The following is a 22,500-nucleotide window of genomic DNA, read 5'->3' as shown; positions in this document are numbered from 1 at the left end:
AGCTGTGATTCAGTTACAGTTTGTTTGTGTGAACGTCTGAGAGACCACAGACTGCAGACTGTCATTCCCCCTAATAGCGTTTCACTCTGGTACCCTGGTTGGTTTGGTGCTGCAGTCAGTGTTTGTTTTGTTTTGTTTGCATAGTCGTGTAATGTGATCACTCTGGCTTCTCCAAGGCAGGAGATATTTTAATCTAATGAAAATCTCTCAGCATTTTCCATGTGTGTGTTTGTGTGTGTGTGTGTGTGTGTGTTGTGTATGTGTGCATGCGTATGGGCTTGTGTGCGTGTGGGTATACATAACAGAAAGCCAACAGAAAGAACTCCAGAGACTGTTCTGGGTGAAAGCCACTTACTAGTTTGTGTCCAAGAATGCATAAAACCCTACTTACTTGTCTTTGATAGTTTTTGCGGTTGATCTGTTCTTATATTCATTTCCCCGAGACATTCTTGTTCTTTTGTGTCCCGAATCTGATTTATTGCCACCAAAAAATGGTTTTATTGCATGCGATGCCTGTTCAAAGGGCAGAGAGATTGAACGCTCTTTAGCGTCACAGGAAACATGGTCATGTGGTCAAAGACCTTTTTCCGATACATGGATAACATCTTGGGGACCAACAGTAAAGGCAAACCATTTTTAGAATTGCCTGTAGTATTTCTGTAGTATTTCTGTAGTATTTCCTAACTTCATCTTGAAGGTGACAGAGTGTGAAAGTCCTCTCTCCCTCCTCTCTCCCTCTTCTCTCCCTCCTCTCTCCCTCCTCTCCCTCCTCTCTCCCTCCTCTCCCTCCTCTCTCCCTCCTCTCCCTCCTCACTCCCTCCTCTCCCTCCTCTCTCCCTCCTCTCTCCCTCCTCTCCCTCCTCTCTCCCTCCTCTCCCTCCTCTCTCCCTCCTCTCTCCCTCCTCTCTCCCTCCTCTCCCTCCTCTCTCCCTCCTCTCTCCCTCCTCTCCCTCCTCTCTCCCTCCTCTCTCCCTCCTCTCCCTCCTCTCTCCCTCCTCTCTCCCTCCTCTCCCTCCTCTCTCCCTCCTCTCCCTCCTCTCTCCCTCCTCTCCCTCCTCTCTCCCTCCTCTCTCCCTCCTCTCTCCCTCCTCTCCCTCCTCTCTCCCTCCTCTCCCTCCTCTCCCTCCTCTCCCTCTCCACACTGCTTGTTCTCAGAGGTACGCTGTCCCCTCCTGGCCACTCTGAAGGACGTCCTGCTATCGCCCCCTGCTTGTGGACGGAAGGAAGTGACGCCGGGGACCTTGTGCCAGCTCACCTGTCGCCAAGGTTACAGTCTCCAGGGAGACCTGGACGCACATTGCCTGTCCTCTGGGGACTGGAGCGCTAATGTCCATACAGCTACCTGCACAGGTAACGTGTGATGTGTGTGTGTGTGTGTGTGTGTGTGTGTGTTTGTGTGTTTGTGTGCATGCATGCGTGCGTGCGTGTGTGCGTTTGTGCATTCGCCAGTGTGTGTGTGTGTGTGTGTGTGTGTGTGTGTGTGTGCGTGCGTGCGTGTGTGCGTGTGTGCGTTCGTGCATTCGCCAGTGTGGGTGGGTGTGTGTGTGCAAGAGTGTGCAAGAGTGTGCATGAGTGCGTGTCTATGGGTGTGTGTATGGGTGTGTGTATGCGCGTGTGTACTGTATGTTGCGTGAGTTTCCATCTATTCTCCCTGCACCTTTTTCCCCTTTTTAGAATAGCTAGAATAGCGCTAACCTTCTGCTGAAAGTGGCTAACTCAAACCACACCATCCCAGGAACTCTTCCCTGTGATCAGGCCCTGGTGGATGAAAGTAATTGCGTTCATCCCTCCAGATGTCGGGCTGGTGGAACAGGTGCTGGAGACGTTCCATCAGACTTGATTTCCTCGGAGAGAGAGCCGGCCTAATTAAAGTGCTGTCGTTAAAAAAAAGAGGAAGAGATGTCATATAGATAAACGAGTGGAGAGGGGGATGACACTGAAATGAGAAGAAGAAGAGTTAAGGGAGGGGTAGTCATCCGTAAGTGTTTTACTGGCCGAGGGAGGGAGGGAGGGAGGGAAGGAGGGAGGGAGAGAGGGAGGGAGGGTCTACTCTGGTTCTCACTGACACAGCTGGCCCGCCCGCCCGTCCACCTCTACTCGTTTGATAATGGGAAAACAGACTGAGAGAGAGAGAGAGAAAGAATGGAAAGAGAAAGAGAGAGACACAAAGAGAGGGCGGGAGAATGGGAAAGAGAGAGAGAGAGAGAGAGATGAGAAAGAGAGAGAATGAGCAATGCGGCTGACATTCTTCCAGCAGCTTTTCCTAATGCCTATTACTCTCAGGATGAAATATTTCCCCTGTAATAAAGATCGGCGTATTTGATTGAAGCGGCCTGTGTCGGTGTTTAATAGAGATGGATGCTTTAGTGGACGGGTCACGTCCAGCTGACAAACTTACACAACAGACAGACAACAGTAACTACTGTGATCGACGGGATCCTGGAGTCCAGGACTAGACTAGCTGTGTGGATGAAGAAGGTGATAGAAGAAGGTTTTTCCTTCTATCAAGGGCCCCGGGCCTGAGCTGGATTACTCTTCCTGCTACGACTGGTGGACTGATGGTTCACTTGCTTAGTATTCAAATGTATTGATTGTAAGTCGCTTTGGGATAAGGCGTCTGCTAAATGCCAAAAATGTAAATGTAAATGTAAAGGGCTGTGATGGTTGTACTGTAGTTCCTAATTGAAAAAGAAGAGAACGCACACCGCAGAGAACTTGGCCGAGGTGTCTGGCGACGGAGCAGAATACTCTAGAATAAAGTAGAAGCCGCACACTAGTTCCAAATGCAAAAATTGTAGTTTTATTGACAACGGTTTCGGCCGTAGCCTTTGTCAAGTCTTACTACTACTACTATACTGTAGTTCCGTCTAATGCGGAATAGTATCAATCTAATCTATCCTTTGTGATCGATCACTACCTGTATGGATATACATACCGTACAGTGGATCCATAGATGTGATGGTTATACTAGCTCCAGGCTTGGTCCGAGAGCATCAAGTTTAGCCTGAGATAGTCTTGGGACTAAACAAGTTTTTTACAGAGCTATTTCTAATAGTTATAGTTATAGTTATTACTAATAGTAATAGCTAGTTATAATAATTCACGTCATACAGTTCTTATAACATTGCCAAAACGCCTTCACAGAGGGTTAATGTTGAGGTAGTGGATGACAAGGGAGAGATAGCCTAGCTGTGACTGGCTATGAGACAATGTGGATTTTACTGTAACGGGTCGTTTGACCAGTAATTGGGAGCAGAGCGGTTTCTGACGTGTCGTGCTTGAGGGGTCAGGGGTCAGATGACATCACAGTCGACTCCCTCAGTGATAACAAGTAGCAGCCCTGGCATGCCACGAGTCTTAGACCGAGGCTCCTCCTGGAGTTCTGTTGGCTCAGCTCACCCTCCTTCTCCTTTTAAGTTTATTATTATTCCTTCCTCTTGATTCTGTCGTTTATTTTCTCAACCTCCCTCCCAGACTCGGAGCCTCCGTACATCCAGTGCCCGCGGGACGTGGTGGCGGAGACGGACGAGCGGCGTGGCACTGCCAACATCAGCTGGAACGTGCCCACCGCCAACGACAACTCTGGGGATGAGGTGAGGGGAGGGCCGTGTTCAGTGGCGGACTCAGGCTGTTTGAAGGGCAGGGGGGGCGAAAAGAAAAAAAGGGCACCTACTGCACAACATGGGACCCCATCTGTGCACATTGTCAAGTTTAGACCATTGGAAGGGCACCAATAGGGCACGTCCTCTCATTTTCGCCACTCAAAAGGGCACTTAAGACAGACGTTTTTCAACCGTGGGGGCACCAGGAGGGGCGGTCGACCCCCCTGCCCCCCCCCCTGAGTCCGCCAGTGGCTGTGTTGCTTCTCCAGAAACGTCCTCTGGTTGATCTTTCTCTGATCAGTCTATTCTGATCTATTAGTCCATCAGTCCATCAATACAGGCCAATGGCAATGGACCTATCGCTAAGCCATGCCCCGAAATCGAAATTGTCCAATCATATCACAGCAAAAGTCACTATAGGGCAGAAAACTCGGACAAACAACTCGCTAATATCTGACGGTGAAAAGCTTCTAGACGAAATATTCTTGTCATCTTTAAAAAAACATCTTTAGAAATCAGAAATGTGCCAACTCCATCCGCCATTGGAAGTCATTGAATGTCATTCAGCCACGGTCGGTCAGTCAGTCAGTCAGTGTCAGTGAAGCGTTGTTTGTTTGTCCGAGTTTTGAAAGGGTGGCGTGGCTTAGCGATAGGTCCATTATCACATAATAATCTGTCACAGAAGTGGCAAAGAGCTGAAGACCTGAAGCCCAAAGTGGAAGCAAGTAGCAACAGTAGCAAGGAAAACCTCCCCTTGGCTGGGAGAGAGACCGTGAAGGAACCTATGATCTGTGAGGGAATGGAAAAGGAATGGTAACTCTACTCTCTCTCTTAACCACCTCTGTTCTGTAGGTGGGGGTCCAGGTCAAGCCGGTGTACAGCCCTCCCCAGCTGTTCCCTATCGGAGAGGAGAGGATCACCTACACAGCCACCGACCGCCTGGGCAACCAGGCCAACTGTTCTTTTACTGTCACTGTCATAGGTGAGGTCACGTCACGACCGCGTCACAACCACATCACAACCACATCACGGCCACATCACAACCATATCACAACCACATCACAACCACATCACAACCACATCACAACCACACCAAAGCCAAACAAAACAGTGGAAAGTCTGGCTCAGTTGGGTGTTCCCTACCTGGTCTATAATAATAATAATAATAATAATAATAATACATTAGACTTATATAGCGCTTTTCTAGACACTCAAAGACGCTTTACAAACTGAAAAGATCGAGTAGTAAAATAAAAAGAAACCAAAAATGTTTTAATGAAAGTATAGGGGTATAATTAATTTTGTGTCTTTGTAGGACAATCTACTCTGTATACTGTATAGTATATCTAGATTTCGGGCGGAGAAGCGGCGAACAAGCAACGCCAGTGTCCTCTCTCTCTCGACCGGCATTTTTTGAAAAGTGAAAAGTATTTTACGAGTACTGTATGATCAATGTAATGTTAGCTAGCTACCTCTAAACATGGATTTGGCTGGGCATAAATTAATTAATTTGAGGTGGTAAACACAGTCTACATTACACACAGCAGGTGACAGTACACTATATGGCATTTACTATATCGTGACGTTAGAATTAGAAGGTTTTATCTCCATTTTTGTCAAAATTTAGTTTTTTTACATAATCTGATCCATTAGGTGTTTATTAATGCCTGTGTGGTATTTTTTTTAAAAATGTTGACATTTTTGAGTTAGTAATTAATAAAATACAAAGGTTCCATCTCACAAAACATAACGGAATGTAAAAACTTTGACGCTCAATATCTCTGAACTGCCCTAAACGGAGATAGAACCTTATAATTCTAAACGGAGATAGAACCTTATCATTCTAAACGGAGATAGAACCGTATCATTCTAAGCTCACTATATGGCAAGTGTGGGGCTACAAGCCAGAGTTGCTTTGGATAGAAGTGTCTGCTACTGTAAGCGGCCGTGTTAACACACTCTGACATGCCGTTGTACCTCAGCTACTAGAACAGGTGCCAAGCGAAAGGCAAATTAGGTTCAACGTGTTAAAAAGGGAAAGGTGTCCCGTGTCACACACTCGATACTCTCAGAAGTCGAAGGGAAAAACCACAGTGTGGCAGCCATGAAACATTTCCATATGTTAGGTTAGGATGGAATGCAGTGGCATTTTTATTGAACACATATGTCTGTGAACTGGTGCACTTTAACCCCTTGCATAACCGCCATGTAGAAGAACATACGGTACAGGATTGGTTGCCAAGGCCTCGGTTCGGTTGTCCCCTAACAACGATTGTTCCAACGTTCCTTCCTAGATACGGAGCCCCCAGTGATTGACAGGTGCCGGTCGCCGGCCACTTTCCAGGCCACAGACACGGAGACGGCCGTCGTTTGGGAGGTGCCGCAGTTTTCCGACAACTCAGGTATGGGGTTTTCCCAGAGTGCACCTCTTTTGTTCCGACCCCACTCCGCCCTCGTCTGAAAGCAGCTGATATTTAAACAGTTTAAACAGGGTCTTTTCCATTGTGTGACCTGGAAAAAGGAAGAGGGGGAGAGCGAAATGGGAATGGCAGCGGTGTGAGAGAGTTGAGAGAACGCTGTTGAAAGGGACAGTGGGAAACAGGAGACTAGAGGTGGAGGGAGAGAGGAGGGAGAGGAGGGAGAGAGGAGGGAGAGGAGGGAGAGGAGGGAGAGAGGAGGGAGAGAGGAGGGAGAGGAGGGAGAGAGGAGGGAGAGGAGGGGGAGAGGAGGGAGAGAGGAGGGAGAGGAGGGGGAGAGGAGGGAGAGGAGGGAGAGAGGAGGGAGAGAGGAGGGAGATGAGGGTGAGAGGAGGGAGAGGAGGGAGAGAGGAGAGAGAGAGGAGGGAGAGAGGAGAGAGAGAGGAGGGAGAGAGGAGGGAGAGGAGGGAGAGAGGAGGGAGAGGAGGGAGAGAGGAGGGAGAGGAGGGAGAGAGGAGGGAGAGAGGAGGGAGAGGAGGGGGAGAGGAGGGAGAGAGGAGGGAGAGAGGAGGGAGAGAGGAGGGAGAGGAGGGAGAGAGGAGGGAGGGAGAGAGGAGGGAGAGGAGGGGGAGAGGAGGGAGAGAGGAGGGGGAGAGGAGGGAGAGGAGGGAGAGGTGGGAGAGAGGAGGGAGAGGAGGGAGAGAGGAGGGAGAGAGGAGGGAGAGGAGGGAGACAGGAGGGAGAGGAGGGAGAGTGGAGGGGGAGAGGAGGGAGAGAGGAGGGAGAGGAGGGAGAGAGCGCTGTTGAAAGGGTCGGTGGGAAACAGGAGACAGAGGTGGTGTGGAGGCTCGGGCCGCGTGGTAATGTCATCACCATACCATTAAAGCAGGGCGAGGTTCACTTCACATCAGACATGTCATGTGACAGATGCTAGTATTTTCATTGGTCGTGATGTACTACAATTGTAGAAATAGTAGCATATCCTCAGCCAGGCAGGGGAGGCTGATGGGTAGAAATCGGGGCTCGACGTTTTGACGTTGTAATGCCCCGGAGCGGTAACGGAGGAATCACGTGTTTGATACCGTTCGTTCTTTAGTCCGTTCTTTATTTCACATGTTACAATGAGCCCGTCCTCCGATGTCAACCTCCACCAGGTCTGCTGTCATCAGCCTCATCTCTTCTCTTCTTGAATTGTTAATTGTACAATTGCATACAGTTATAGTAGCTATACAGTACTGTGTGTTCTGCAGTTTCACACACTCAACCCTCACTTCCGTATACAAATGGACTGCACTTATATAGCGCCTTATTCCAAAGCGCTTTACAACGGCCTCTCATTCACACACACATTCACACACCAATGGCGACAAGCTACCATGCAAGGCGCCGGCCCGCTCATTGGGAGCAATTTTGGGGTTAAGTATCTTGCCCAAGGACACTTCGACATGTGACCAGCCGGGGCTCGAACCGCCGATCTGCCGACCTCGCGATCATTAGACGGCGGCTCTACCTCCTGTGCCACAGCCGCCCCAAGTATGTGTTGCTATAGGGCCGTCACATCACAATACACAGAGAAGTGTGATAGTGCTGCTGGTACCCCGGGCCTCTGATCCACTGTGCTGAACGGACACTGCTGAGGGCAATGCTGTCATAGAGAGACATGATGCCAATACTGCAGCACTCAGTCTGGCCCACAGTGCCGTACAGACCCAAACAGCACACACACACACACACACACACACACACACACACACACACACACACACACACACACACAGTGCCGTACAGACCCAGACAGCATCAGCGGTGACCAGACATGACCAGAACCGTCTGCTCTCCAACCCGCATTAACCCTGGGTCCAATCCACTGTCCTGGTGTCAACTTAATATTGTGCATACACACAGACCTCTTGCGCACACACACACATACACACACACACACACACACACACACACACACACACACACAGGCACAAAGATACACACACACACACACACACACACACACACACAGACACACACACACACACACACACACACACAGGCACACACACAGGCACACACACACACACAGGCACACACACAGGCACACACACACACACACAGGCACACACACAGGCACGCACACACACCCCCCAAAACACACACACACACAACCCCCCCCCACACAAAGTGCCGTGACTGCCAAGGTCCACTTCATGTGCCCATTAACAAGTAAACAGAAATAACACGCTGCGGCTACGGCGGGGACGCCATGACGTCACTCCATCGTCACGCCAACATCAGCGTGTTTTGTTTTTCCACGGCCACACCTTGATCCTGGGTTCTATTTAAGGAGGGACTGGGGCGACACCACCGGCTCCGCCTCGGCCAGACGTGTGTGTGTCAAGCTCCTGTCTGTCTGTCTGTCTGTCTGTCTGTGCTGTGGGCCCAGTCTGAGAGGAATAGAATGTGACAGCATGTTAGATCTTTCACTCTCTTTTTTTTCTCTTTCTCTTTCTCTCTCTCTCTCTGCTCTCTCTCTCTTTTTTTCCTCTCTCTTTTTCTTCTCTTTCTCTCTCCCTCCCTCTCTCTCTCTCTTTCTCTATGTGTTTACGCCTATCCAGACGGTAGCAATTACCCTCTCTCACTGTCCAGATTATGATTATGATTATTCTGGTGCCATGTGATGCCCAGACGAGCCTTTGCATGTGTCAACATGCCCCAGTTTAATATAACTTGGTCTGGTTGAGAGAGAGTGAGTCATTCAGTGGGATGGTACCTGACCCAACACTGCCCTCTGCAGGTTACTTCCAGCATTTTAAGTTACTCCAACAGGTTATTTTGGGGGGGGGGGAAGATGAATTACCCAAACACTGGAGACACTCTGAGTGATGCCGATTGATTGATTGATTGATTGATTGATTGATTAAATGGATCAAATAATACAAATATATGGTATGAAGTACAGTTACGTATATGAAATGCATGATACAGTAAAAAAAATCAGGGATGCAAACTGGTCATGGCCCAAAAAGGTGCCAAAACATTTTTTTTCGCCTGAAAACAAAGAACATTTATGAAAATTGTTGACCTATTTTGAGGTTAAAAATGGCAAAAACAGCTAAAAGGTGACAAGTTTGCACCCCTGAAAAATGTTGATTCAGTGTTTGTTGCTGCGTTGTGTATACTGTAGGCAGCAGCACGTGTTATAGGTACTTCACTGAAGAGAGCCACGCAAGATTGTGTCTGACCCCTCACATCCAGCTCACAGCTTGTTTACATTACTCCCTTCTGGACAGCGCTACAGGGCCACCAGGACAAAAACACACTTCGTTTGGACCCAGAAATTGCTAAACGTCACGTCAGACTTAACAACCGAATTGGTACTTCTGCTCCTCTCAGGGGGGCGTCTGAGTGTCTCCAGCAGTCACAGCCCTGGTTCTCTGTTCCCTGTGGGAGAGACGCTGGTCCAGTACACCGCTATGGACCCCGCCGGCAACAACCGCACATGTGACCTGGTCATCACCGTCCAAGGTACAGACACTACAGAGAGACAGCTCCGTCAGACATCATCACTGGGAAACTGAAGGAACATCCTAGGACCTAGTTCATGAACAAACATTGTTTAATCGTTAATCCTTGTTTTGGTTCTGTGACCAAAGAAATCTCTCATTGACTCTTGAGAAAATGAAACGGTACTGGTCATTGTCCATGCACGTTTTCTTTTACGGCCTTAATCTTTTGTTCATGTCAGGCACCACGTGTGACCAGCCCTTCATACCGGTGAACGGGGAGTTCATCTGCTCGGAGGAGGAGGAGGACGGGGTCAACTGTACCCTCTACTGTAAAGAGGGGTACAGCCTTACCCAGGAGGCCGTGCACAGCTACTTCTGCGCCAACGACGGGATGTGGGAGCCCCCCCACGCCCCCGACAGACCGGACTGCTCCTGTCAGTTACTTCTTCTTTTGATTCCTCTCTTCTAATCTTTTATTTTATTAGCCATTTGTTTCTCATTCTCTCTTTTCACTTCTTTGTGCCATTGTAATTCAACATGTTAAAAAATAACACCACACAGGCATTAATAAACACCTAATGGATCAGATTATGTAAAAAACTCAATTTTGACAAAAATGGAGATAGAACCTTATAATTCTAACGTCACGGTTTGTCTCCTTCCCTTGTCCCAGTGAACCGCATCGCCAACAACGGTTTCAAGCCCTTTGAGATGCTGTTCAAAGCCTCTCGCTGTGATGACCTGGACCTGCTCAAGTCCTTTACTGGGGAGTTCAACACTAAACTGGGAGGCTTGGTAAGATCACAGGCATATATCACATCTGTCTACATCATTTGGCAATCTATATGTTACGGTACATGTGGGAATACGGTACATGTGGGAAAACTAGGGTTAGGGTTAGGTGCTAGGGTGATTTGGTACATGCTGGCATGTCTAACCCTAACCCTAACCCTAACCCTAACCCTAACCCTAATCCTAACCCTAACCCTAGTTTTCCCACATGTACCGTATTCCCACATACCATACGTACCATAACATATGGTACACACATGACACTACACCATTCATTTTGTAATAGCCTGCTCAGGGACTACAGATGGAAATTAGCTCATGAGCTAACTCTGGCGCATTTACATTGATGTGGAAACTGATTTGTTGATTGAGACCACTGTCCCTGGTAAATAAATAAATAAAATATACACAGTATACACACACACACACACACACACACACACACACACACTCTTACAAACTGGCATGCACAGACGGACACCCACACACGTGATACTGTATCAAAAGGTCGTTTTTTATTTTCTCACAAATGTTTTAACTTTTTTAAAGCTCCCGAACATTTGCAGCGGTGACGATGTCGCCTGCAAACTAGAAGTGAAGTCCCAGGGCCACTGTCTGGAGTACAACTACGACTACGAGAACGGATTCGCCATCGGTAGGAACGTTTGATACTATTATACATTGATATAGTATATCGATAATGACATTGATTTAATACATTCATATGATATACAAACAGTGGGTACTAGACCGAAATAAACACTGCTATGTCTGTCTGTTTTTATTGTATGTATTTAATGTATGTGACCTATGTGTGTTTTTAATGTGGAAACTGTATTCTTGAGCTGCACTTCTGCCTGTCAAAGTAGAATTTCTGTCACTGTGTGACAAACAATAAAGCTATCTTGAATCTTGAATCTTGAATCTACCACACCTTCTTCTCTCCTCCCTCTCTCCCAGGTCCTGGGGGGTGGGGTAGTAACTGGGGTCCCCAGAGCGGGCAGGACTACGCCTACTTTGACTCGGGCTTCGCCACGGACGGCCAGCGCCCCCCCCCTATGCAGCAGGACGGCACCTCCCACTACCGGGCCAAAAGGCACCGCAAGATCATCGGCCCGACCCGAGACCAGAAGATCCAGATCTTCTTCAACATCACAGGTATGGTGGCGGGGCGCTGCTACCTCACTGTAACCAATATGAACCCCCAACATACAGACAAGCACACAGGGGAACAGTGTTAGGGTTCGGTTGGTTTCCTTTCATACGCCCTCCCCAACCTCATCAGACAGGCCAACACCCTCCCAACATTTAACATTTAAACAGGCCCTCAAAACCCACCTCTTCAAGCTCGCCTTCACCAGTTAACCCTCCTAACCCCCTCCCCTTCCCATGTGTCCCCAGGACTACCTTAATTAGGCCCCTATACTTTCTTCTATTTACCTTTTTGTTTTTGTAAAGACAACGCTACCATAAGACCCAGCTTAGGTTCTGGCAAAGCCAGGTGAAGGCATCAATGGATAACAATCAATAATTCACCCTGGTTGAGCAAATATACAGGTATAATAATAATAATAATAATAATAATAATCATAATCATAATCATAATCATAATCATAATCATAATCATAATCATAATAATACATTAGACTTATATAGCGCTTTTCTAGACACTCGATGCGGTGTCTAGAAAAGTGCTATATAAGTCTAATGTATTATTACTATTATTATTATTATTATTATTATTATTATTATTATTATTATACCTGTATATTTGCTCAACCAGGTTGAATTATTGATTGTTATGTTATCCATTGATGCCTTCACCTTGCTTTGCCAGAACCTAAGCTGGGTGTTATTGTAGCGTTGTCTATCATCAGATGTCCAAAGCCTGCTGTTTGGGGACTACCTTAGTGTAGGAATGAATGACACCATCCTATGTGGCTCTTAGTTAGTCATAGGTCAAAGTTCATAGGTCAAAGTTCATAGGTCATAGGTCATAGGTCAGAGTTCCCTCCTTTGAGCTGTCTCCATTCTCCCAGCAAGCATCCCTCTGCCCTCGTCGAGGAACGACTCGGTGGAGGTGGCCAATCAGAAGCGGCTGCTGCGGACCCTGGAGCAGCTGACCAATCGGCTGAAGAGGACTCTGAGCAAGCAGCCGCTGTCCAGCTTCCACGTGTCGTCAGAGATGATCGTCGCCGACCCCAAGTCTCTGGAGAGCAGGAGGGCCTCCCTATACTGCAGGCCTGGCTCTGTGCTGAAGGCCCGGATGTGTGGTGAGGGAACGGGACCTGTTGTATCGTGACGTTAGAATTATAAGGTTCTATCTCCATTTTTGGTCAAAATTGATTTTTTTTACATAATCTGATCCATTAGGTGTTTATTAATGCCTGTGTGGTGTTATTTTTAAAATGTTGATTTTTTTTGGGTTAGTAATTCATAAAACACAAAGGTTCCATCTCGGGGTAGTGGTGGTCTAGTGGATAGTGAGTTGGACTTGGGATCGGAAGGTTGTGAGTTCAAATCCCGCCTGAAGCCACACCACTACTAGTGTGTCCTTGGGTAAGGCACTTAGCCCTCAGTTACTCCAGGGGGAATGTCCCTGTAATTCGTAATTGTAAGTCGCTTTGGATAAAAGCGTCTGCTAAATGGCAAAATTAATTAATTAAAATTAATCTCACAAAACATAATGGAATGTAAAAACTTTGACGCTCAATATCTCTGAACTGCCCTGAACGGAGATAGAACCTTATCATTCTAAACGGAGATAGGACCTTATCATTCTAAACGGAGATAGAACCTTATCATTCTAAACGGAGATAGAACCTTATCATTCTAAACGGAGATAGAACCTTATCATTCTAAACGGAGATAGAACCTTCTCATTCTAAACGGAGATAGAACCTTCTCATTCTCGTGTGTGTTCTAGTCCAGTGTCTAGTCCTGTGACAGCAGACTGACCAGGCGTGTGTGTGTCTGCTGTGTGTTCTAGTCCAGTGTCCCGTGGGCACCTACTACTCCCTGGAGTACGCTGAGTGTGAGAGCTGCTGGGTGGGCTCCTTCCAGGACCAGGAGGGGCAGCAGGAGTGTAAGGCCTGTCCCGACGGATCCTCCACAGCCTACCTCCACTCACGCAGCCAGGCAGAGTGCAAAGGTAATAAACACTGGCACCTGGTGGGATGGGAGTGGTGGTGGGGATGGTGGTGGTGGTGGTGATGATGACGGTGGTGGTGGTGATGATGATGATGGTGGTGGTGGTGGTGGTGGTGGTGGTGATGGTGGTGATGGTGGTGGTGGTGATGGTGGTGATATTGATGATGATCGTTGTGGTGGTGATTATTGATGATGATGGTGGTGATGATGATGATGGTTGAGATGATGATGATGATGATGGTTGTGGAGGTGATGATGATGATGATGATGATGATGATTATGGTGATGATGGTGGTGGTGGTTGAGATGATGATGATGATGGTTGTGGAGGTGATGATGATGATTATGGTGATGATGATGATGATGGTGGTGATGATGACGATGATTATGATGATGATGGTGGTGGTGGTTGTGGAGGTGATGATGATGATGATGATGATTATGGTGATGATGGTGGTGGTGGTTGAGATGATGATGATGATGATGGTTGTGGAGGTGATGATGATGATTATGGTGATGATGATGATGATGGTGGTGATGATGATGATGATTATGGTGGTGATGATTATGGTGATTATGGTGATGATGATGATGATGATGATGGTGGTGGTGGTGGTGGTTGTGGAGGTGATGATGATGATGATGATGATGATGATGATGATGATGACGACGACTATGACTATCATGTCAAATGTATCATTACTTTGTTGGTCATGCAGACCTCCTACAACATCATATTTTCAGAGCGACTTTAAATAGATGACATATTTTCTCCACACATTAATTTAAGCTTAAGCTTCCCCAGATGTTCGAGACATTAATTGGTAAGAAGAAGTCATGACCATATGACTTAACTCCGCTTGAGATGAACTCAGCCCCTCGTATAACAAGGTTATGTGTGTGTGTGTGTGGTTTGTTTCAGCACAGTGCAAGCCTGGCGGTTACTCCGTGAACGGCCTGGAGACGTGCGAGTCGTGCCCGCTGGGCCACTACCAGTCTGGGTTTGGCTCCAGAGAGTGTGTGGTCTGTCCCCCGGAGACCTCCACCGTCACCAGGGGAGCCATGGATGTGAAAGAGTGCGGAGGTGAGAGACAGAGAGAGAGAGAGCATCTGGAACTATCCAGAACTCTACAGTATGAAGACGTGACTTTAGAATGATAAGGTTCTATCTCCATTTTTGTCAAAATTTAGTTTTTTTACATAATCTGAACCATTAGGTGTTTATTAATGCATGTGTGGTGTTATTTTTTTAAATGTTGACATTTTTTAGTTAGTAATTCATAAAATACAAAGGTTCCATCTCACAAAACATAATGGAATGTAAAAACTTTGACGCTCAATATCTCTGAACTGCCCTAAACATTTACATTTACATTTTTGGCATTTAGCAGACGCCTTATTCCAAAGCGACTTACAATCAATACATTTGAATACTAAGCATGTGAATCAGCAGTCCACCATTCGTTGCAGGAAGAGTACTCTAGCTCGGGCCCGGGGCCACTGATAGGAGGAAAAACCTTCTCCCTATTATCGCCTTCTACTAAAACTTTAAACGGAGATAGAACCTTATCATTCTAAACGGAGATAGAACCTTATCATTCTAAACGGAGATAGAACCTTATATAAGTCTAAGCTCACGAGTTATGAAGAGGCATAGAACGATGACATCACAATAGTACTGTTTCTTCATCTAACTGAAGAACAGTAGAATTCGAACTGAAACTCTCTCCTTTCTTTTCACTGTACTCTCTCTCACCACATCTCTCTCTCCATTCCTCCGTCTCTCTCTCTCCGCCCTTCTCACTTTCCATATTTCTCCATGTCTGTTTATTTTCCCTCTCTGTACTCTCTCGCTTACATTCCTTCTCTATCCCCTTGGTTTATCTCTCTCTCTCTCCTCCCTTTCCATATCCCTCTATTTTCTCTATACCTCTATACCTCTCCAATGCCTTCATCTCTCCTTCTCCCACTCTCTTTACCTCCTCTCTCTACACATCCATCTCATGTTCTGTATTTCTCCCCCCTCCTCCTTGATCGCCAACCCCTCCCTCCTCCCCCCCGCCGCCCTATCTCTATCCCCTTGGTTTATCTCTCTCCTCACTTTCCATATCCCTGTAATTTATCTATACCCTCTCCATGCCTCTATCTCTCTCTCTCCCACTCCTCTCTTTACCTCTCTCCTCTACACATCCATCCTCTCCTCTTCTCTTCTCCTCACCTCCTCTCCTCCATATCCCTCTATTTCTCTATACCTCTCCAATGCCCTCATCTCTCTCTCCCACTCTCTTTACCTCTCTCCTCTACACATCCATCTCAACCCTAACCCTAACCCCAACCCTAACCCTAACCCTAACCCATCTCATGTCTGTATTTCTCCCCCCTCCTCCCCCCTCCCTTCTCCCTCCCCCCGCCCCCCCTCCCCCCTCCCTCCCCCCTCCCTCTCCCCTCCCCCCCGCCCCCTCAGTTCCATGCTCCTCAGGTCACTTCTCTCGTACGGGGCTGGTCCCCTGCTACCCCTGTCCCAGGGACTACTACCAGCCCGGGTCGGGGCGCTCCTACTGCCTCTCCTGCCCCTTCTACGGAACCACCACCGTTACCGGGGCGACCGCCATCCAACACTGCTCCAGTGAGTGACAGTTTTCATCGCCCTGGAAAACGGATTAGGTCAGGAAAGAATATTCCTTACATGTGACTACTGGGCTAATGGAAATATTATAGGACTGACACCGGACCCACTAGGGAATGGAAACTAATATGACTTCAGTGGTGTAAGAGAACCAGTGTGTAAGAACAGTGGCTGGTTTAGACGACGTGGCCTGGAGAAAAATCTCGCTTTTTCTTTTTTAAGTCTCTGCCAACTTTGGTAGCAAGTGGAAACCCTCTCAGTCTCTCTTTCTCCTCCTTTGTTATTTCTCTCTCTCTCTCTGTCTCTCTCTCTGTCTCTGTCTCTCTCTCTCTCTCTCTCTCTCTGTCTCTCTCTCTCTCTCTCTCTGTCTCTCTCTGTCTCTCTCTCTCTCTTTCTCTCTCTCTGTCTGTCTCTCTCTCTGTCTCTCTCTCTCTGTCTCTCTTTTTCTCTCTCTCTCTCTCTCTGTCTCTCTCTCTCTCTCTCTCTGTCTGTCTCTGTCTCTCTCTCTCTCTCTCTGTCTCTCTCTCTCTCTCTCTCTCTCTCTCTCTCTCTCTCTCTCTCTCTCTCTCTCTCTCAGGTTTTGGCTCTAGTTTCCTGCCCAAAGAGGAGAGTGTGACCTCCGCCCCTGAGGTGGTGGTGAGGGAGGACTACCAGGCCAGCAGCCAGGTGAACCCCTCCTACAGTCTGACTCTGTGTTGCAGCAGGACCGCAGGAACCATGTGACAGCGTGTGACTAGAGTCTGATTGGCCGTTTCCGTTCCTCCAGGTGTTCCACGAGTGCTTCCTGAACCCGTGTCAGAACAAGGGGACGTGTGAAGAGGTGGGGGCGGGATATGTGTGCACCTGTCTCCCAGGATTTACAGGTAAATACAGCTGTCACTCATCGTCTGAGTCATAGTCGTCATATTAATAACACTAGTATTGTGTGGGCGGCTTCACTGGATCCCTTCTTCATTTGAATGTCTTCACACTTTTTACGTCGAAGACTGAAGACCTCCATCTCTTCAGGTTACACCTTAACTGCTCCTCCTGAGACATCTACTACCCCCCAGCACTGCGTCTCCTGAGACACCCGCTCTTCTCCTTTACTGTGTCCCCCAAGACTTCTACTGGCCCCCCCTGTACTGTTTCTCTGTTCTCCAAAAAATGACTGCCAAGGGCCCCGGGCCTGAGCTGGATTACTCTTCCTGCTACGACTGGTGGATTGATGATTCACTCGCTTAGTCAAATGCATTGATTGTAAATCGCTTTGGAATAAGGCGTCTGCTAAATGCCTTAAAATGTAAATGTAAATGTAAATGTTTTACAGTTGAATTGTTATTCTACTGTGATGTTTGGATGAATGACCCATCGTGTGCTCGTGAGCTTAGAATGATAAGGTTCTATCTCCGTTTAGGGTAGTTCAGAGATATTGAGCGTCAAAATGTTTACATTCCATTATGTTTTGTGAGATGGAACCTTTGTATTTTATTAATTACTAACTCAAAAATGTCAACATTTTAAAAATAACACCACACAGGCATTAATAAACACCTAATCGATCAGATTATGTAAAAAACTCAATTTTGACCAAAAATGGAGATAGAACCTTATAATTCTAACGTCACGTGCTGTTGCTGTCTCTCCTGCAGGGGCCAAGTGTGAGAGTGACATAGACGAGTGTGACTCTGGCCCGTGTCAGAATGGAGGAGTGTGTAAGGACGGCATGGGAGACTTCCTCTGTCAGTGTCGGCCTGGGTTTGTAGGTGAGATATCATCATTGAGCTTTTAAAAGAAATGCCGTTTGAGAGAGGACGCTGGCGTTGCTTGTTCGCCGCTTCTCCGTCCGAAATCTAGGTGTAACTGCAGTATACAGAGTAGATTGTCCGACAAAGACACTTAGACTCAGATTTAGTAATCTAAAAATGTATTAGACCCCTATACTTTCTTTTATTTATTTTTTGTTTCTTTTTATTTTACTACTCGATCTTTTCAGTTTGTAAAGCGTCTTTGAGTGTCTAGAAAAGCGCTATATAAGTCTAATGTATTATTATTATTATTATTATTATTATTATTATTATTATTATCATGACTGCTCAATGTACTCCACATAGACACACCTTCTTTCATTGTTCCTGTGTACCTATTGTTCATGGATGCTTTATTTCACTTAGATGCCAACATAAGAGAGAGCGAAAGAGAGATATGTACTATAGTTCATAGTTGTGGGGCGGCTGTGGCGCAGGAGGTAGAGTCGCCACCTAATGATCACAAGGTTGGCAGATCGGCGGTTCGAGCCCCGGCTGGCCACATGTCGAAGTGTCCTTGGGCAAGACACTGAACCCCAAATTGCGGCGCCTTGCATGGTAGCTTGCCGCCATTGGTGTGTGAATGGGTGAATGAGAGGCCGTTGTAAAGCGATTTGGATAAAGGTGCTATATAAGTGCAGTCCATTTACCATTTCCATTTAGACTGAACAACTAAGGACATCTGATTTCCCTTCAAGGGGTTTTCTGTATCTCCAAGGCAATTAGCACACAGAACTGATGGATTGCTTGGGTACCGTGTGAGTATATGGCCCAGTATGTATCCCATCTCTGCTCTGCCCCAGGGTCTCTGTGCGAGGCGGAGGTGAACGAGTGCAGCTCCTCCCCCTGTCTGAACGAGGGCGTGTGTGTGGACGAGGTCAACCAGTTCACCTGCAGCTGTGTCGACGGCTTCACAGGTGACATCCCTGCATCCCTACAGCACAGTACTACAGTACTAAGCCCCTTGGGCACTTCAACTATCTCATAACGTTGATTCTGATCTACACCTGCCAAATTAGCAGTATAAAGTAAACGGGCATGGCTTGTATTATTGATATGATATGTGTATATGTACGTAATGTCATTTTTTTTTATCACCAGTAGACACACAATTTCTTTAGGATCTATGCTTTTTTTTGTAATAAATTATTTATTACAAAACAGTACACATGAAAAAAACAATTATAACACCAAACAAAACAAGTGTCTGTCCTGATCTTATCTTTTGGTTTATCCCACCCCACTATAAACACACGAGTAACCCGATAACATCCCCCCCCCCCCCCATAGTTCTTCATTACACTATTATATTTGGTATATCATAAAATCATAATAGTACAACAATTCCAGGTTACATTTCTTTAGGATCTATGCTTAACGTAATCTTTTGACTCTTCCGTTAGGCTCTCGTTGTGAACTGGAGATTGACGAGTGCGTGTCGAACCCGTGTCTGAACGGGGGGGCCTGTGAGGACCTGGAGGGGGGCTACTCCTGCACCTGCGCCCGGGGCTTCTCTGGAGACCAATGTGAGGTCAACATGGACGAGTGTGACAGCGCCCCCTGTCTGAACGGAGGGGCATGTGAGGACGCCGTCAACAACTTCAGGTAATAGGAACAGTGACTGCTACTCTCTAGGACTGTGTGCATTCATAGAAATCATGTTTTATGTAGATAAAAATCATCTAAATGTGTTTTAGCGTTTTAGTTGAGCTTTAAGTGCCCTCTCTCAGGGTATCCGCGGTGTCTTGAAAAGTGTTAAAAGTTGATAAATAAATTTTGGGAAAATCAAGACCCTTAATAATAAGTATTAAAAAGTCTTATCACGATTTTATGAGGTTTTGAATTTTGTAGGTATTTTTCTGAATTAGACTCTGTCCAAGGAGTTTGAGTCCTAAAAACTTTTAGTAAAAGTTCGTGAATTTATTAGTTTTATTAAAAAACAAAAATGAACCGGAAATTGTGTTGTATGATAGTGGTCTAGTCTATTGCAAACTAAAACTGTTAAGTTAAAGGTGTCACTGATGTCAACGGTTACAAAAAATGTAAAGTGGCGGTGTTCAGGGCCTGGAAAAAAAATGGAGGTGTAAATCGGAGGATGGGCTCATTGGAATGCATGGAACGGAATTAGGAATGGTATCAAATCCACATGTATGTTTCAGTGTAATTGATTGATTGATTGAATACTTTATTAGAAAATTTGCAGAAGTAGGTACATGAAAGTACACATGATACAAGGTCAACTAACAGGATAAAAACCCAAGAAAGCCACTGGCTTATTTCAATTGGGGTCCTTGATACTTAATTCATCGTTACATGTAAGACAGACAAAAAACTAGTACTATCTACAAGATAGCATGGTAACATTCCAGTGTGATCACCACGTGCAGGTGTCAGTGTGCGGAGGGCTACAGAGGCAGGCTGTGTGAGGTGGACGTGGACGAGTGCGACCCAGACCCCTGTGTGAACGGGGCCAGCTGCATCGACGGCCCGGGCGCCTTCACCTGCAGGTGCCTGCCTGGGTTCAACGGGACCAGGTGTGAGACAGGTACACATGCTGCCATGGCAACGGAGAGAGGGAGGGGGGGGGGGGGTGGTGGTATAGGCAGCAGCACTCGAGTTGTAAAAGAAAATCATGGGGGGGGTGGATTTGATCATATGGGGATAATTTTAGCCTCTCCACAGCGTCAGTGACTTCAGTGTCAGTGACTTCAGCGTCAGTGACTTCAGTGTCAGTGACTTCAGTGTCAGTGACTTCAGCGTCAGTGACTTCAGTGACTTCAGCGTCAGTGACTTCAGTGTCAGTGACTTCAGTGTCAGTGACTTGGTAAAAATGTCATTGCATGTGTGCGTGCCCCCCCCCCCCCCCTCGCCCACAGTGTTTTACTCAATATGCGCAAAACTAAATGTTGAAATAGCAGTAACACCACGTTCATTGACATAAGGGATGGAAAGGGGGGGTGGCAGTTTTAGAAGGGGGATGATTTTGACCGTTTTTATTTCAGGGGGGGATGCCATCCCCCCTCATCTCGAGTGCTTGGGTATACATGCCATTGCAATCGAGGGGGGCTGTGGCGCAGGAGGTAGAGCTGGCGTCTAATGATCGCAAGGTCGTCAAATCGGCTGTTCGAACCTCGGCTGGCCACATGTCGAGGTTACCTTGGGCAAGACACTGAACACCAAATTGCTCCCAATGAGAGGGGCCGGCACCTTGCATGGTAGCTTGCCGCCATTGGTGTGTGAATGTGAGTGTGAATGGGTGAATGAGAGGCCGTTGTAAAGCGCTTTGGAATAAGGTGCTAATATAAGTGCAGTCCACTAACGGAAAGAGGGAAAGGGAGGGGAGGGGGGGGGTGGTATAAGGGACTGTCTTTGTTAGCAAATCAAACATATATTGGCGCAATGTTTTGATAGAGAGGGTGGATGAGAGAAATAGAGAAAGAAGGAAGGAAGGAGGAGGATCTGAGGGAGTAAGTGTATGAGGAATGATATCATGGGACCTCCAGAATCAAGAAGTAGAAAACAAATGATCTAAAGTCCACTCCACCCAGCCCGGCTCCGCCAGCAGTCTGACTCACTCTCTCTAATGAAAGGAAATTGCACTGTGTTGTCTGATAGAGCCCTTTATATTCCCTTTCATAAATCAATATCTGTCTATTATGAATCAGCAGCAGCTGCTCCATTACCTCTAAAGCTCTCAAGTTCTCATGGTTTGATTTTTCTTTTCTCCATCCCCCCATCCCCACCAGAAATGTCGACCGCGTTTAACCTCGACTTTGAGGTGTCTGGTATCCACGGTTACGTGATGATGGACGGGGTCATGCCCCCTCTGACGGAGATCACCGCCACGTTCTGGATGAGGTCGTCGGACACCACCAACTACGGCACGCCCATCTCGTACGCCGTGGACGGGGACAGCGGCAGCGACAACGCCTTCCTGCTCATCGACTACAACGGGTCAGTCAGTGTTGTCATAGGAACAAAGAAGTTCTAGAACCCAGAGGTGCGGACGGCCTTTTCACAGGAGAGATAAACAAAGAGACAGCAAAGATTAATAATTTAGACTGTCTCTAAAGCTAACTTTCCTCTCTCTCTCTCTCTCTTCTCCATGCCCCCCCCTCTCCTTTTCTTTCTCCCACTGTTTCTTCCCATCTCTCTCTCTCTCTCTCTCTCTCTCTCTCTCTCTAATTCTCTCTCTCTATCTCTCTCTCTCTCTCTAATTCTCTCTCTCTCTCTATCTCTCTATCTCTCTCTCTCTCTCTCTCTCTATCTCTCTCTCTCTATCTCTCTCTCTCTATCTCTCTCTCCCCCCCCCCCCCCCCCCCCCCCCTCAGCTGGGTTCTGTATGTGAACGGTAAGGAGCGGATCACAGACTGCCCTGCGGTGAACACGGGCCACTGGTACCACATCGGGGTGTCATGGCGGAGCTGGGACGGGGACTGGAGGGTCTACATCAACGGAAACCCCTCAGACGGAGGCAAAGGCCTGTCCGTGGGGACCACCATCCCAGGTGTAGTGCTACCCTCAGCCTGCTCCATAGTAGCTTTAGTTTAGCCCACTCCCTCCCATCCTCCGTAGTATGTATCCTCCCTATTGACCTATCGCTAAGCCACGCCCCCCGAAATAGAAATT

The 22,500-nt window shown here is 47.2% G+C and overlaps 1 protein-coding gene across 1 annotated transcript in view; it reads left to right on the top strand.

The window, feature by feature from the left end:
* The window catches only part of svep1 (sushi, von Willebrand factor type A, EGF and pentraxin domain containing 1), a gene marked incomplete at its 5' end in the record, with an annotated part of 101,562 nt that overhangs the window by 49,077 nt on the left and 29,985 nt on the right, over positions 1 to 22,500 (top strand). Inside the window, 21 exons of the mRNA XM_080547738.1 lie at positions 1,156 to 1,350; positions 3,475 to 3,593; positions 4,455 to 4,584; positions 5,897 to 6,004; positions 9,404 to 9,535; positions 9,756 to 9,950; positions 10,190 to 10,311; positions 10,858 to 10,963; positions 11,269 to 11,466; positions 12,348 to 12,581; positions 13,298 to 13,459; positions 14,381 to 14,542; positions 15,923 to 16,084; positions 16,662 to 16,750; positions 16,851 to 16,947; positions 17,716 to 17,829; positions 18,675 to 18,788; positions 19,275 to 19,476; positions 20,259 to 20,416; positions 21,618 to 21,825; positions 22,203 to 22,378. Coding sequence (XP_080403864.1) covers positions 1,156 to 1,350; positions 3,475 to 3,593; positions 4,455 to 4,584; positions 5,897 to 6,004; positions 9,404 to 9,535; positions 9,756 to 9,950; positions 10,190 to 10,311; positions 10,858 to 10,963; positions 11,269 to 11,466; positions 12,348 to 12,581; positions 13,298 to 13,459; positions 14,381 to 14,542; positions 15,923 to 16,084; positions 16,662 to 16,750; positions 16,851 to 16,947; positions 17,716 to 17,829; positions 18,675 to 18,788; positions 19,275 to 19,476; positions 20,259 to 20,416; positions 21,618 to 21,825; positions 22,203 to 22,378 — 3,183 coding nt within the window. The remainder of the gene's footprint in view (positions 1 to 1,155; positions 1,351 to 3,474; positions 3,594 to 4,454; positions 4,585 to 5,896; positions 6,005 to 9,403; positions 9,536 to 9,755; positions 9,951 to 10,189; positions 10,312 to 10,857; positions 10,964 to 11,268; positions 11,467 to 12,347; positions 12,582 to 13,297; positions 13,460 to 14,380; positions 14,543 to 15,922; positions 16,085 to 16,661; positions 16,751 to 16,850; positions 16,948 to 17,715; positions 17,830 to 18,674; positions 18,789 to 19,274; positions 19,477 to 20,258; positions 20,417 to 21,617; positions 21,826 to 22,202; positions 22,379 to 22,500) is intronic.

This window comes from Nansenia antarctica, assembly GCF_963989245.1.
Source record: "Nansenia antarctica genome assembly, chromosome: 17".
Taxonomy (NCBI): Eukaryota; Metazoa; Chordata; class Actinopteri; order Argentiniformes; family Microstomatidae; genus Nansenia; species Nansenia antarctica.
Note: the sequence above shows the minus strand (reverse complement) of the source record. Positions and strands in the feature narration are given on the sequence as shown.